General features: G+C 40.9%; 1 protein-coding gene across 3 annotated transcripts in view; it reads left to right on the top strand.

Moving 5' to 3' along the window:
• RTTN (rotatin) overlaps nucleotides 1–15,398 on the top strand; it is a 120,389-nt gene that overhangs the window by 81,068 nt on the left and 23,923 nt on the right. For all 3 annotated transcript variants that reach the window (XM_065932312.1, XM_065932314.1, XM_065932313.1), the window contains exons 35-37: nucleotides 9,656–9,749; nucleotides 12,099–12,291; nucleotides 13,816–13,906. In XM_065932312.1, the coding sequence (XP_065788384.1) occupies nucleotides 9,656–9,749; nucleotides 12,099–12,291; nucleotides 13,816–13,906 (378 nt within the window). The remainder of the gene's footprint in view (nucleotides 1–9,655; nucleotides 9,750–12,098; nucleotides 12,292–13,815; nucleotides 13,907–15,398) is intronic.

A 15,398-nucleotide genomic window follows, 5' to 3' on the forward strand; every position in this document is an offset into this window, starting at 1 on the left:
GTGCTGCATTTTGAATTTCTGCAAAAATTTGCATTTACATAGTGGAGGGACAAGGATGGATGTGAAGAATCAGGTTATGATCACTATGGCAACTGGGATTTAGTTGAAGTGCTGTCTGTCTAGAACTAGGTTCTACCTGGCTCAAATAAGTGTACTGAATATAATTTTAGATGAACTTTCAACCTATTTTCTACCTTTTTTTTTAATAGAAGTTCAAAATTTTTTAAATATTTATCAGTAGTAGCAGAAGAAAGGGCTTCCCGGGTAGTGCAGTGGTAAAGAACCGCCTGCCAGTATTACAAGAGATGTAAGAGATGTGGGTTTGATCCTGGGTTGGAAAGATGCCCTGGAGAAGGACATGGCAGCCCACTCCAGTACTCTTGCCTGGAGAATCCCATGGACAGAGGAGCCTGACAGGCTGTAGTCCACGGGGTCGCACAGAGTTGGACACGACTGAGCACACAATAGCCGAAGAAAACAAACCCCATGTGATTAGCAGTGCTTGATTACCCTGACATTTTGCTTAAGGACCAGACAGTTTTAAGAATGTTGACCCATTCAGGCGATTCCAGTGTGGTACTGATGACTTTAAACACGTTTCTAAATACTTGCATCAGATAGAAGCTTGTCTTTTTTTTTTTTTTTTTTTTAAGAAGCTTGTCTTAATTATCTCAAATGCTTGATATTTATGTACACCTGCCTGCCTTTCTTCCTTTTTATTTGTAAGTTGCTTTGTTCTAAAAAGTTTGAGACACTAAGTATTTCTAAATAATAACATACTAGGTTTCATTTGTTTTGGAAGCATACAAAGTCATTCTCAACTGGAAGACATTGCAGTGTATTTTTGGAACAATCACTGGGTAGTAGAACCAATTAGGAAGGCAAAGGTTTGACTCCACTGCTTCCAGGAGCAAAAATAATATGAGAATTAAATAATTATACAGGCATTAATGAGATTCACCTCCCACAGTTTCTGAAGAGAGTGGTACTTTTTGCTAAGTTTTAAGAGTCTCCTTCCCTCCCCCGCCTCCAGACTCAGAAGAGTTTATGTTTAGTGCTAAATTGAACCTTTATTTAGAAAAATAGAATAATTATGCCAATTCCAGTAGGAGTGATGCTCTCCTTTGCAAGCTAGAAATAGTATGTATCTTTGTCTCACTAAGAGACATAATGATATGACTCAGTGCTAAAGGGAACTTAGTAATTGGCTATTTAAATAGTTCATAGGACGACAGTGTTAATTACGTGCTTAAAAATAGTAATTCTTAGGTTTACCCTTCTTGTTTAAAGGGCTATGGGCTAACTTTGAAATCTGTACTTACTTCAGTTCTTTGTTTATAGAAGGTATGTAGTAAATAGTAATTGCTCTAAGTAACTTTGAGTTATCTTAGCTGCTTGGTAGATAGCCAAGTTGTATTTTTTCTATACAAGGAGACTTACAAAACCCAAAAGCAAGTCAAGCATTTATATTTCTTTATTTTATAATAATATATAAATCTTACAGATTAAGATACTAGTTTTTCTGAGAAACACTTTGTAAATATGTCACTTATTATAGTAATTAAAATAGAAGCACCTCTACTAATCCAGGACAGGGAAGCCTGGCATGCTGCAGTCCATGGAGTCACAAAGAATCGGACATGACTGAGTGACTGAACAGAACTATTTATGCGTCTTTAACTTGTTTATGTGAGGATATCACATAGACTTTGAGAAGTATATACCAATAAAATCTGTTGTTAAGAATTCTTTTGTATGCTACTGCTGCTGCTGCTAAGTCGCTTCAGTCGTGTCCCACTCTGTGCGACCCCATAAATGGCAGCCCACCAGGCTCCCCCGTTCCTGGGATTCTCCAGGCAAGAACACTGGAGTGGGCTGCCATTTCCTTCTTCAATGCATGAAAGTGAAAAGTGAAAGTGAAGTCAGTCAGTCATGTCCAACTCTTAGCGACTGCGGCCTACCAGGCTCCTCCATCCATGGGATTTTCCAGGCAAGAGTGCTGGAGTGGGTCGCCATTGCCTTCTCCGATTCTTGTGTATAATCCTATGTTTACTTCTCAAAAGACTACCTGTTAGAATTTTTACAGTCAGCTTGCTCTTTCTTTTTTGGTTTCCAAGCAGAAGAGTTTTGGTGTTGGTAACTTATTCACCAAATTGCTGACTTTTATTCACAAAAATTAGTCTAATTACTCCAGTAATATGAATTGTCTTGTTCTCCTTATTATATGAGAGGTACTATATCTTTTTTTTCCAGCAGGAGACAAATGTGGAGAGTTGTTATTCATTATGTCAGTATTACTTTAAACCTAAGCAGTCAGTACCCAGACCAACTAATACTTCCTCAGATATAAGAAAATGTTGAAATTACAAATTAAGGTATCAGTTAAATGGATGCAAATCTTGCTAATAAATGTCTCTGGTTATTTAAATCATAGTTTTGTATGTCTTCCAGAATTGAGAAAAGATACAACTTGTTGATCGGTTTGTTCTCCCACTTTGTCTTTCCAAGGAGAGCATTACCTTTCAGTGTGGGTCCTGCCATTCAGCGCACTGTGCCTGGGCCATTGCCTTCCTTGTGGCCTTGATGCCACATTAGGTACTGGAATGGTGTTATCTAATGAGTATTGGTGTAGTTGACTGCAGATTGTATGTTTTGTGAATTACAGATAGAGTAAGGAGTGTCACTCTTACCTTGGGGGTGTTGCCCTATAAATAAAGCTTTTTTAGAGATGGCCTTCCCCAGGGCAGGGGTGGGAGTGGGGGGGTCAGGCATCACCTGTTTTTCCTCCTGAAATCACATTTCTATTTCTCAGAGATATTCAAACTAGATGGGTGTTTATGCCTTGGAAATACCAGTGTGTATCAACAGCTTTAACACCAAAGTTTGGTCTTTTCTGTGATCTTGAGCAGAATTATGTCTGCTTTATCAGTTTTCAAAGTAAAGGACATGTGGGTCATTTCCTTTTGAGCTTTTCTTTGTGAAATATGTGATTCTTTCAAACTTTTCAGTTCACTAATTTAAGGAAAGCTGATTTTATTTTAACATTTATAGAGAAATTTTACTCATGGGTCCTCATACCCTTTAAAAAACTGAAAACCATTTTTACTATCGCTATTTTACAAAAGAAGAGATGAAGGCATGGAATGAGTAACTGTCTTGTGCAGGGTTCCAGCATTGCTGACTGGCCGAGCGTTACTTGAATCCAGAAGTACATTTGGCCTTTGTGCCCAGGTTGTTGGCCGTGATGTCATGCCCCTTCACCGCAAGGCAAATGTGACTGGTGCCGAAATAGATGCGACAGAGAGTGTGCAGTGAGCTTAGATGAAAAGAAATGATGAAATAGGGGGTGATTTTGTGTGAGAAGTGACAATTGAAATGTGCTTTAAAGGATCAACACCTTTTTTATATTATGTACACATTTACAAGGAGCTAAAAAGATATTCAAATATGTCTTAGAATTCAGTGCCCACATGAGATTTGAAAGTCTAGTTGAGACATAAAGCATAATTAGAAAATAACTGGATACCAACTGTGTGGTGCTGGAAGCATTAGATATTCAGAAAATGCATGGAGTTGTTTGGAGTGTGGGAGAAAGGCTTAAGTTTGATTACTGGTATGACCAGATGGGATTAACCAGGAGACCTGAGTCTGGGTTTATGGATTTAAAGAGAGAATCTGTAATAGCTGTAAGATGTAAAGATAGGCAATGTTGTGAAGTAATTAGCCTCCAACTAATAAAAATAAATGAAAAAAAAAAGATGTAAAGATAGTTCAGCAGAGTGAAATGTCATGAAACATTATAATTGATATTAAAGAAATATGAACTGACATTTGTTTGATGGTAGTTAAAAGTTATTTTATAGACCGGGATGACAAATAACACATTCACATACCGATGTGTATTATTAAATATGATCAAATGAATGTCCTTTGGAGATTATTTTTAAGCAAGCAAGACTTGAGGACAGTAGAGAGCATGTCAGCTTAATACATTTTTATTTTTATCTATTAAAATAGTAATCCTCGGTGACTCAGATGGTAAAGAATATGCCTGCAATGCAGAAGACCTGGGTTCGATCCCTAGGTTGGGAAGATGCCCTGGAGAAGAGAATGGCAACCCACTTGAATATTCTTGCCTGGGGCATTCCAGGGACAGAGGAGCCTGGCTTGTTATAGTCCATGGGGTTGCAGAGAGTCAGACACGATTGAACAACTAACACTTTCATGCTAATATAACAGATTTTAAAAGTGCAGATTGTTTAGTAGAAATATAAATAACCCCAGTCAGTTTTTAAAACACAGTATATTGGTCTAGAAAGACATTCTTATGTTTTATCAACCAAATGGGGTGGGATAAGTTAGAATGTAACTATTAGATACTTTCTGAAATCATATTTTTCAAAATTTGTTTGTCCCTTCCTCGGCCAATACTGAGGAAGAGCCCAGTGTTTATGAAGGCCTGTTTGTTGCATTCTTCTAATGAGCCAGGTATTTAGTGGGTCCTCAGAGGCTTTCTTTTCCTGCAGTGAGTGTAATCTTCATTTTCATCAGTAGAGAGGACTACTTGAGTGTTTGTCAGTTGAAGTAATGTTCAGTGAAAAGATAGAGGATTTCAGCTCCTCGTTCTCTAAAATTTTCCCCCTATGGCCAAGGGAGCTCGTGGCTGGAACCATGCTTGTTTGGCGGTCCCGTGTGGCTGTGAAGTCAGTCTGAGTGTGTGATTGTTGCTTCACAGACTGAAACTTACGTGATGTCCATTGACAGGAACTTTTTTTTTTTTTTAAAAACACATCTCTTAAAAAAAAAAATAAAAAAATAAAAACACATCTCTTATAGCCAGTTATAGGCAGATATAATTTTAAAATGTCTTTAGGTTTTCCCCTCCTCCTATGTGGATCTAATGTTATATGAAATAAGACATTTAATACATGCTTATTTGTGAATGGTTTATCGAGACTGAGATTTATCTAGCCTCCATCTGTAGATGACTGTCTGCTCAGCTTACAACTTTTGGCTGCAGCTTTCTGTCACTTGGCTGTTACTACTGTAATGTCATACTTCAAGTGGCGAGAGGTGATTGAGGTCAGAAGTTGAAAGAGGGATTTTAAAAACTATTAATTTCTTGTGCCATTTTCTACAAATTCTTGTTCTTTTTACTATCAGAAACTGCAAATGAAAATAACCTTAGGTTTTGCTTTCATCCTGTCAGATCAAGTCTAAGGTACCCTACATTAAGGATTAGGACAAATAGAGAATCAATGTACAGATACCTTGAGCTATTACAGTGTCTGGGTCTGTGGTAGGTTGTTTCATAAGTTCTGTTGAGAACTTATTTGCATGCATGCATGGACCTGGAGCTGACACAGGTATGGGACGTTTATGCTGTCTCAGAAAAAAGAAACTGATGGGAGGATACAGTAATTTTTACATAGGAGGTGTTTGACAGTTTGGACTTTTTCAGCTTTAGAGTTTTTCAGTTCAGTTCAGTCGCTCAGTCGTGTCTTACTCTTTGCAACCCCATGAGTCACAGCACACCAGGCCTCCCTGTCCATCAGCAACTCCTAGAGTCCACCCACACCCATGTCCATTGAGTCGGTGATGCCATCCAATCATCTCATCCTCTGTCGTTCCCTTCTCCTCCTGCCCTCAGTCTTTCCCAGCGTCCGGGTTTTTTCCGGTGAGTCAACTCTTCTCATGAGGTGGTCAAAGTAATGGAGTTTCAGCTTCAGCATCAGTCCTTCCAATGAACACCCAGGACTGATCTCCTTTAGGATGGACTGGTTGGATCTCCTTGCAGTCCAAGGGACTCTCAAGAGTCTTCTCCAACACCACAGTTCAAAAGCATCAATTCTTCAGCACTCAGCTTTCTTTATAGTCCGACTCTCACATCCATACATGACCACTGGAAAAACCATAGCCTTGACTACACAGACCTAGTTGACAAAAAAAAAGTCTCTGCTTTTTAAGTTGCTGTCTAGGTTGGTCATAACTTTCCTTCCAAGGAGGAAGCGTGTTTTAATTTCATGGCTGCAGTCACCATCTGCAGTGATTTTGGAGCCCAGAAAAATAAAGTCAGCCACTGATTCCACTGTTTGCCCATCTGTTTGCTATGAAGTGTTGGGACCAGATACCATGATCTTAGTTTTCTGAATGTTGAGCTTTGAGCCAACTTTTTCACTCTCCTCTTTCACTTTCACCAAGATGCTCTTTAGTTATGCTTCACTTTCTGCCATAAGGGTGGTGTCATCTGCATATCAGAGGTTATTGATATTTCTCCTGGCAATCTTATTTCAGCTTGTGCTTCCTCCAGTGCAGCATTTCTCATGATGTACTCTGCATAAAAGTTAAATGAACAAGGTGACAATATATAGCCTTGACATATTCCTTTTCCTATTTGGAACCAGTCTGTTGTTCCATGTCCAGTTCTAACTGTTGCTTCCTGACCTGCATAGAGGTTTCTTAAGAGGCAGGTCAGGTGGTCTGGTATTCCCATATCTTTCAGAATTTTCCACAGTTTATTGTGATCCACACAGTCAAAGGCTTTGGCATCGTCAATAAAGCAGAAATAGATGTTTTTCTGGAACTCTCTTGCTTTTTCAATGATACAGTGGATATTGGCAATTTGATCTCTGGTTTCTCTGTCTTTTCTAAAACCAGCTTGAACATCTGGAAGTTCTTGGTTCATGTATTGCTGAAGCCTGGCTTGGAGAATTTTGAGCATTACTTTCCTAGCGTGTGAGATCAGTGCAATTGTGTGACAGTTTGAGCATTCTTTGGCATTGCCTTTCTTTATGATTGGAATGAAAATTGACCTTTTCCGATCCTGTGGCCACTGCTGAATTTTCCAAATTTGCTGACATATTGAATGCAGCACTTTCACAGCATCATCTTTTAAGATTTGAAATAGCTCAACTGGAATTCCATCACATCCACTAGCTTTGTTCATAGTGATGCTTCCTAAGGCCCACTTGACTTCACATTCCAGGATGTCTGGCTCTAGGTGAGTGTGAGTGATCACACCATTGTGATTATCTGGGTCATGAAGATCTTTTTTGTACAGTTCTTCTGTGTATTCTTGCCACCTCTTCTTAATATCTTCTGCTTCTGTTGGGTCCCTACCATTTCTGTCCTTTATATAGCCAATCTTTGCATGAAATTTTCCCTTGGTATCTCTAATTTTCTTGAAGAGATCTCTAGTCTTTCCCATTCTGTTGTTTTCCTCTATTTCTTTGGACTGATCGCTGAGGTAGGCTTTCTTATCTCTCCTTGCTATTCTTTGGAACTCTGCATTCAAGTGGGAATACCTTTCCTTTTCTTCTTTGTTTTTCATTTCTCTTCTTTTCACAGCTATTTGTAAGGCCTCCTCAGACAGCCATGTTGCTTTTTTGCATTTCTTTTTCTTGGGGATCCTGATCCCTGTCTCCTGTACAATGTCATGAACCTCAGTCCATAGTTCATCAGATACTCTATCAGATCTAGTCCCTTAAATCTATTTCTCACTTCCACTGTACACTCATAAGGGATTTGATTTAGGTCATACCTGAATGGTCTAGTGGTTTTCCCCACTTTCTTCAATTTAAGTCTGAATTTGGCAATAAGGAGTTCATCATCTGAGCCACAGTCAGCTCCCGGTCTTGTTTTTGCTGACTATATAGAGCTTCTCCATCTTTGGCTGCAAAGAATATAATCGGTCTGATTTCAGTGTGACCATCTGGTGATGTCCATGTGTAGAGTCTTCTCTTGTGTTGTTGGAAGAGGCTGTTTGCTATGACCAGTGCGTTCTCTTGGCAAAATTCTGTTAGCCTTCACCCTGCTTCATTCTGTACTTCAAGGCCAAATTTGTCTGTTACTCCAGGTGTTTCTAGACTTCCTACTTTTGCATTCCAGTCCCCTATAATGAAAAGGACATCTTTTTTGCGTGTTATTTCTAAAAGGTCTTGTAGGTCTTCATAGAACCGTTCAATTTCAGCTTCCTCAGAATTACTGTTTGGGGCTTGGACTTGAATTACCATGATATTGAATGGTTTGCTTTGGAAATGAACAGAGATCATTCTGTCATTTTTGAGATTGCCTCCGAGTCCTGCATTTCGGACTCTCTTGTTGACCATGATGGCTACTCCATTTCTTCTCAGGGATTCCTGCCCACAGTAGTAGATATAATGGTCATCTGAGTTAAATTCACCATTCCAGTCCATCTTAGTTCGCTGATTCCTAGAATGTCGACATTCACTCTTGCCATCTCCTGTTTGACCACTTCCAATTTGCCTTGATTCATGGAACTAATATTCCAGATTCCCATGCAATATTGCTCTTTACAGCGTCAAACCTTGCTTCTATTACCAGTCTCATTCACAACTGGGTGTTGTTTTTTCTTTGGCTCCATCCCCTTCATTCTTTCTGGAGTTATTTCTCCACTGATCTCCGGTAACATATTGGGCACCTACCGACCTGGGGAGTTCATCTTTCAGTGTCCTATCTTTTTGCTTTTTCTTACTGTTTATGGGGTTCTCAAGGCAATAATACTGAAGTGGTTTGCCATTCCCTCCTGTAGTGAACCACATTCTCTCAGAACTCTCCACCATGACCGTCTTGTGTGGCCCCACATGGCATGGCTTAGTTTCATTGAGTTAGACAAGGCTGTGGTCCGTGTGATCAGACTGGCTAGTTTTCTGTGATTGTGGTTTCAGTGTGCCTGCCCTCTGATTCCCTCTCTCAGTGCCTACCGTCTTACTTGGGTTTCTCTTACCTTGGACGGGGGGCATCTCTTCACAGTGCTCCAGCAAAGCGCAGCTGCTGCTCCTTACCTTGGACATGGGGTATCTCCTCTAGGCTGAGGCTCCTAACCTTGGATGTGGGGTAGCTCCTCTCGGCCACTCCTGTGCCGTCACATCTGCCCCTCCTGCATGTGAAATTTTGTTTTCTACAGAATTTCTATCATGTTTAATGTTTCCAGAAGATGTTTATGATGTACAGTATAGTTATGAAGTACAGTACAGTACAGTACCAGCATAGTTCTTAATTTTTAAAAACAGTTCATTTGTTACACGGGAAGAGATAGAGAAGAATCTTTTAATACTTCTGCTAATTCTTTTATAGACACTATTAAAATTTGTGTGTGCCATTTGAAACTAAAAAGACTCTTTACTTATGAATTAAGAAGTGCAAATTAAAGACACAACAAATCATAGTTAAAGTAGAATGCTTCTTAGTCTCTCAACATTTGCGCATTAAGTGGGAATGGGCTTTGTGTGCATGTTCCGGTAATCTTCTCGACCTAGGGTTGAACCCACGTCTCCTGCATCTCTCCTATATTGCAGGCAGATTCTTTACTGCTGCACCACTGGGTAAGACTGGGAATGGGCTCTATCAGGACCTTAAAATCCTACATGCGCTTCAAATCAAAACTTTGCTCCTTTGAGTTAGCTGACTTACATGAACTGTAACAGGTCTAAGAAGCAGAAAATGCCATTCCAAAAACTGTTACAACTCTCAAGACATGGAGTGCTTTTCAGTTATACTAGCTAGTGTGCTTTTGTGATGAACCTTTTTGTGTGAGGATTTCTTGTGTGTATGTTGCTGGTGTTTCATTTTCCAGTTGGTGATGTTAACCAGTGAGTACTCCACGTGTTAAGTAATTGTCTTTGCTGATCCCTAGGTGGCAACTTCGTCGGGCAGTGCTGAATTTCAGTCCCTCGTTCTCTCCGCGGCGCCTCACCCTGAAGTCACACACGACCAGCTGGTGGCTCAAGGTATCCTTTTAGGAAGGCATTCTACTTTCAGAAAGAAGAGTGACAAGTTGGTCCTGACAGATATTTTGAAAGTAAATTTCTGGATAAAAGGACCAAATTAAGTCACAGAACAAACTGTCCAGATAAGAACAAAATGAAATGTCACAGAACATAATAGAATAAGTACATCAGAAATTAACGAACAAATACTCTTAACTAATAAATGGGAATTTGGCCATCAAGTAAATACTCTGATTGCCATATGATTCCTTATTAGATAATAATAGATATTTGGTATTTGAATCAAGGAACTGATAGATGTTAATTAGCTTCATTTTTTTTCCCTTCTTTCGGGAACACACCTCAGTTTGCCACTTGAAAAGTGAATCCACTTGAAAGTGATGAGAAGTGGGTTCACAAGGATTTTTCAAAGCCTATGCTTTCGTTTTAAAGCACACAAAATATTTTGAGTCCTTATTTTATAAGAAGGTCGTGCTGGGTAGCCTAGGATTTATTTTTATTAATGACAGTGTGTATAGTTTATTCTTTTGGGGACTGTTGCCAGCTCTGTCTGCTTCACACTTTATATGTTTGTATAGATTACTGCTCGCTTTTGTTTCTTCTAAGACAGTAGATAGGCCGTTATTCAGTAGCGTTAAATCCCTAATCTGTAATGAATATACTACCTAAAAAGAAGGTAATTTTAAACACTGAAATATGAGCATCTGCATGGAAAATGCTTTCTAAAACTTCAGAAATATTTGCCTAAGTAAGACTTTACTCTGAATTTTCCTTACAGTGTTTGTTCCAGAACTTCCTGAACAGTGTCCCAATTTGGTTTTTAGTAATTTATGTTAACAACATATAAAAATGTGTAATTTTAGAACGTGCTCATCTGATCCTCTTAAGAACAAAAGAAGCAAACTCAGGTTGTTTTCAGTAGCTTAAGACACAGAGCCTGAAATGAAGTTTAATAACGAATCTCATGAACATTTATTTCTAAGAGTATGTTGAGTTACTGTTTTTTAAACAGCTTTACTGAGATATAATTCACATTCATACAGTTCACTCATTGTAAGTGTACAATTCCTTGGTTTTTAGTGTATTCACACAGTTGTGCAAACATCACCACAGTCAGTTGTAGAACCCTTTTATCACCCAGAACAAAACTTGTTCCTGCTAGCAGTCACTCCTGATTTCCTCTGCTCTCCCCAGCCTGCCGCAAGCACTAGTATGCTTTCCCTGTTTATGGACTTGCCAGTTTGGGATGTTTCATATAAATGGAATCTTATTTAGGGTTCAGGGTGAGGGTATCTCAGGAATTTTTTTTGTACTTTTGTGTAAGTTTGGTTTATTCAAAATAGAATGTTTCCTTAAAATAGAAATAAGAAGTAAAAGTCATGAGGGAGTCTTGAGGCAGATTAAATTGTCTTGTTAACAGTCCCTTGCCGAGTCTTCTAGGAAAGTTCAATACTCTCGTATCTTCAGTTCTAAAATCCAGAATTTCTGAAAGTGAAACGTTTTCTCAGAACCTAGGTGGCAGTAAGCCTTAGCTGTGCCCGAATACGTTTGGTTACAAAATCTGACCAGTTCTAGTTGGAAGTCGTGCTTGCTTATATATTTGTCCTCCTTGTTGTGATTACGTGTCTGCTGCGCTGCAGAAAGATTTGTTTCCTTGTGGGGCCTTGCCCAGGATCCCACTGGGATTGTTAATTGTGTAGGGTGGTGGTGGTTCTTGTTCAGTCATTATGTCGTGTCTGACTCTTTGAGACCCTGTGGACTGTAGCCCACCGGGTTCCTCTGCCCATGGAATTTCCCAGGCAGGAACACTGGAGTGGATGCCAGTTCCTTCTCCAGGGGATCTTCCTGACCCCGGGATGGAACCCGTGTCTCCTGCATTGGCAGGTGGATTCTTTACCACTGAGCCCGAGGATACATGTACCTTATTACTTTTCTAAAATCTAAAAATATTTTGAGTGCTGAAACCCTTCTGGCCCTTAGTTTAAAAAACAAAAAGAATTGCGGTGCATCTGTTTGTTACCTAGTGTCCAAGTGCGTGAGACACAGAACTGTGCCCTGCCTTTCTCGTCCTGGGGTACATTGTCACCCGAGGTGTCCCTCAGACACATGCGTGTACATGCACACGTGCGTGCTCACACACGCGCACGCAAACACACGCTGAAGGAGCTGGATGTCTGACACGCTGGCCTCAGGCTTGAGGTGTGCCAAGCAGCTAGGGGAGTTCCCCAGCAGACTGTCTCTCTTTAGCACTCGTAGGAACTTTCATCTGATTATCAGAACTTGTGAATTTTGTATGTAACCACAAGCTAAACACAATGGTGATAATTTTCACACCTATCTCAATAATAGGTCAGCGTGAAGCTGCGTCTCCACGGCTTCCTCCTGATTCACCCCTCTCTGCTCCTCTGCCCAGGCAGTGTGTGTCTGTCACCCCGCCCCTCCTCTCTGCGATGTGCAGTCTCCTAGACAGTCTCTTGGTGACCACTCCAGGAGACACTGCCAGCGCTTTCCGACGAACCCGTCTCATTGAGCAGCTCTGTAGGTAAGCAGGGAGACTGAAGGTTTTTGCTTTTGCCAGATTTGTCTGGGCAGTTTTTATTTTCAATCTGTTAGAGCCTTTGTGTTGCTTTGTTTCACTAACTGTTAAACTTCCCTTACCCCATCCTGGTATTTTAAAACTCAAAAGTTTGTCCTCTACCACACTCAAGGAATATGATAACAAGTCTTCTTCATTGTTCAGAATGGAAGTGAAGGAGTTCTGGGCTTCATCTCCCTAGTGGTCATATCAGAATAAGATCATTGGGTTGAAAAGTCATTTTTAAAATACATTTGGAATTGTTTAGTTATGGGAGGCTGAAAGTTTTAATAGAAAGTAGTCTGATAAACTTTAAGGAAATCATGATTTGGTTCTTTGATGTATCTAATATTAATTGGCATCTAACTGGACTTTTTCTGATTTTCTGATTGGCTGTATGGTATAGTTAAAAAGGCCAAGGAGATTGGATTCAGTCCAACTTAGGGCCTGATTATGGTTCATTCTCTCACTAGTGTTGCTGCCTTGGGAAGGGCACTTTAATCTCTGATGCGTCATTAATAATACTAGTTAATGGGATGACTATTAGGATTAAAAAGAGGTGTTGTCTACAATAGTCTCTTATCTTGAGTAAAGTGTTCCTTCCCTCGGGACATCCTGCTTATTCCAGCCATGTGTACCCACCTCCTGTTCCCCACTTGCTCATTTGCATTTCTGTTTCTGCTCTTTGAACATCCACTCTCTGAATTGTCTTCCTTTTCTTCACCAAATCACAGCGCTTTCTCTTTCTTTTTGGAATAAGGGCAGTCTCAAGAGGAAGAAGTCTGCTGTGCTTCACTTACTCAGTGGTGTCCGTTTCTTTACTCTGCCCTTTATAGTAGGCAGCAAGATGAGACTGTGGTCTGTTTACATTTCTTGTCCTACTAGAGTTGGAAAACGAAACTGCTAGGTGATTGTCTTTCCTTCTTAAATGTTTCCTATCTCAAAAATGGTTAAAATGGAGTGTTAGGAATATTTTTGCTTCTGGAGAGTCTGTTAAGAGTCTTTTGTGACGTTGAGGGCACAGAGGTATTAAAGAATCTTATAGGAAACGCTTATATTTCCATCCTTGCTCTTTCTGACTTAAATTTTTTTGCTGTTTTTTTTTTCTTTCTTTTTTTTGGTTTTTACTTTCTAAGTCAGAACTTACTTCCTCAAAAGTGTTTTTCCTGTTTTAAATAGGGACATAAGCACCAAGATCTTTCTCTTGTCTTTTCCTTCTGAAAGGACTTTATTATATTCTGCTTATAATAGGTTTCACTATATATTTTCCTTAGAATTCTTGGTTTCCGGCATTTACCTGATGATATCTTTTCCCATGTTCTGAAATATTTTAGGGAAACTTTTTATAAACACTTATTTCCTTCATTTCATAAAAAGTCCCTTTTCTTGAGTTCTGTTCATGGTCATATCCAAATTGTAAATTCGGATTTGTTTGTCTTCAGTAATGAGCATCTCGATGGTCTGAAGGGTGCTTCCTCTCTTCCTTCACAGCATCACAGATGCCACCTTCCTAGAGACAAGCGTCCAGGAGCTCCGGGCCCTGCTGCCCACGTCTCTTCCTGCTGAACACACTCAGGCTCAGGTGAGCACCCACGTCTCCCCCTCACCTCGTCTGTATGTGCGTTTCAGTAGCCTTAAGTGCCAGAAACAGAAATTCTGATGAGGACATACCACAGGAGAGGAGTGAGAGTCTCTTAGGGTGTACATGCTATGATGAGGTTGTTTGAAATAGGTTACGTAATATTCCAACCATAGACGTCTCTGGTAGCAAAGAGCAGTGAGAGGTTTGAGGTCCTAGATTCTACGCCTGGTTCCATCATTAACCAGCTGGACATGTTTCATCAAGGATCTGGGTACCTTTGAACACTGTATTAGACAAAGGGGAATGTTCTTGTGTAGCCCACCTTCCCCCTCTGTGATTTTAGGATATCTCTGTTATTTCTACCTAAATTAAAGTTGTAGAAATACTTAGTGAGTAAATTCTGTGTATTTTCAAAGCTCAGTTTAATTAGGATAAATTTATGTTTGTTCCTTCACAGATATTTAGTTAAGTTGTTGCTAACAGAAATGGTATCTTAAGATCAGATTTTTAAGAAGGGCCACAAGATTTATTTGGGGTGAGAGTTAATAAAAGTGGGCCAGAGCAGTATCTCTTGCTCTGCGGTGTCTTCTTTGAGCTTTCTGCGTAAGGCAGACCCCCTCCTACAAAGCTGGGTAGCACTGCACATCATCTTCCAAACACTGGTCCAGTGCAGTGTTTCCACTTGTGAGTGTGCTTTTTTGTGTGTTGGCCATCGCCCCTGATTTTCTGTCTGTCCATCCAGCACGTCTTTACTGGGGGCCTACCTAGCAGTAGGATCTTCCCTAAATGAATAAAATAGAGAACCTTCCCATCAAGTGGGGAGTGTAGACAGTGATCGAATACATACATGCCTGATGATGTCTGAGATAGACACCTGAGAGTAAAAACTAAAGCAGGAACAGGGAGTAGCGTCAGAGCTGGCAGCGCAGGGCTTTTCTGCGTCGGGTGCTCGGGGAGGGGTGCTCAGACAGTGACACGGGGCCTGCAGTGAGTGAGGAAGCCAGTCCGTGGGGCCTCGCGGGGCCCCTGAGAGTCGCCGTGTTCAGGAACCAGCATGGAGCGGCTGGTGCAGAGTCTGCGAGGCGGAGATGAGGCCAGAGGGTCCAGGACTCCGTGAAGGTGGAAGTGCCGTTAGGGCCTGTTTTATAAAGGAAACGAGGAGCCCAGTGGCGAGCAGCTTGCCCAGGACGACTCCCACAGTGAGAGAGGCAGGGCCAGGCTTCCAGCCGTGCAGGCTGCTTCCGGAACCCGCAGTCTTACTCCTGCAGTGCGTGGCCTGTGTGGGCTGACCGCCTCTTGCCTGTTCATCCTGACATAGGTTGGCTCATTCATCCCAGCAGACCCTGAGCAGTGCCCCGCTATACGGTGCTGTGGGCGCTAGTGGTGCCTCTGTGAACGGCGCAGGGGCCCTGCCCACAGAGCCTGGGTGCTCGGGACGGGAGACAGTGAGCAGCGAATAGCAGTTACGGGCTTTATCAGGCGGTGGTGAATG

The sequence above is a fragment of the Muntiacus reevesi genome, chromosome 4 (assembly GCF_963930625.1).
Source record: "Muntiacus reevesi chromosome 4, mMunRee1.1, whole genome shotgun sequence".
NCBI lineage: Eukaryota > Metazoa > Chordata > Mammalia > Artiodactyla > Cervidae > Muntiacus > Muntiacus reevesi.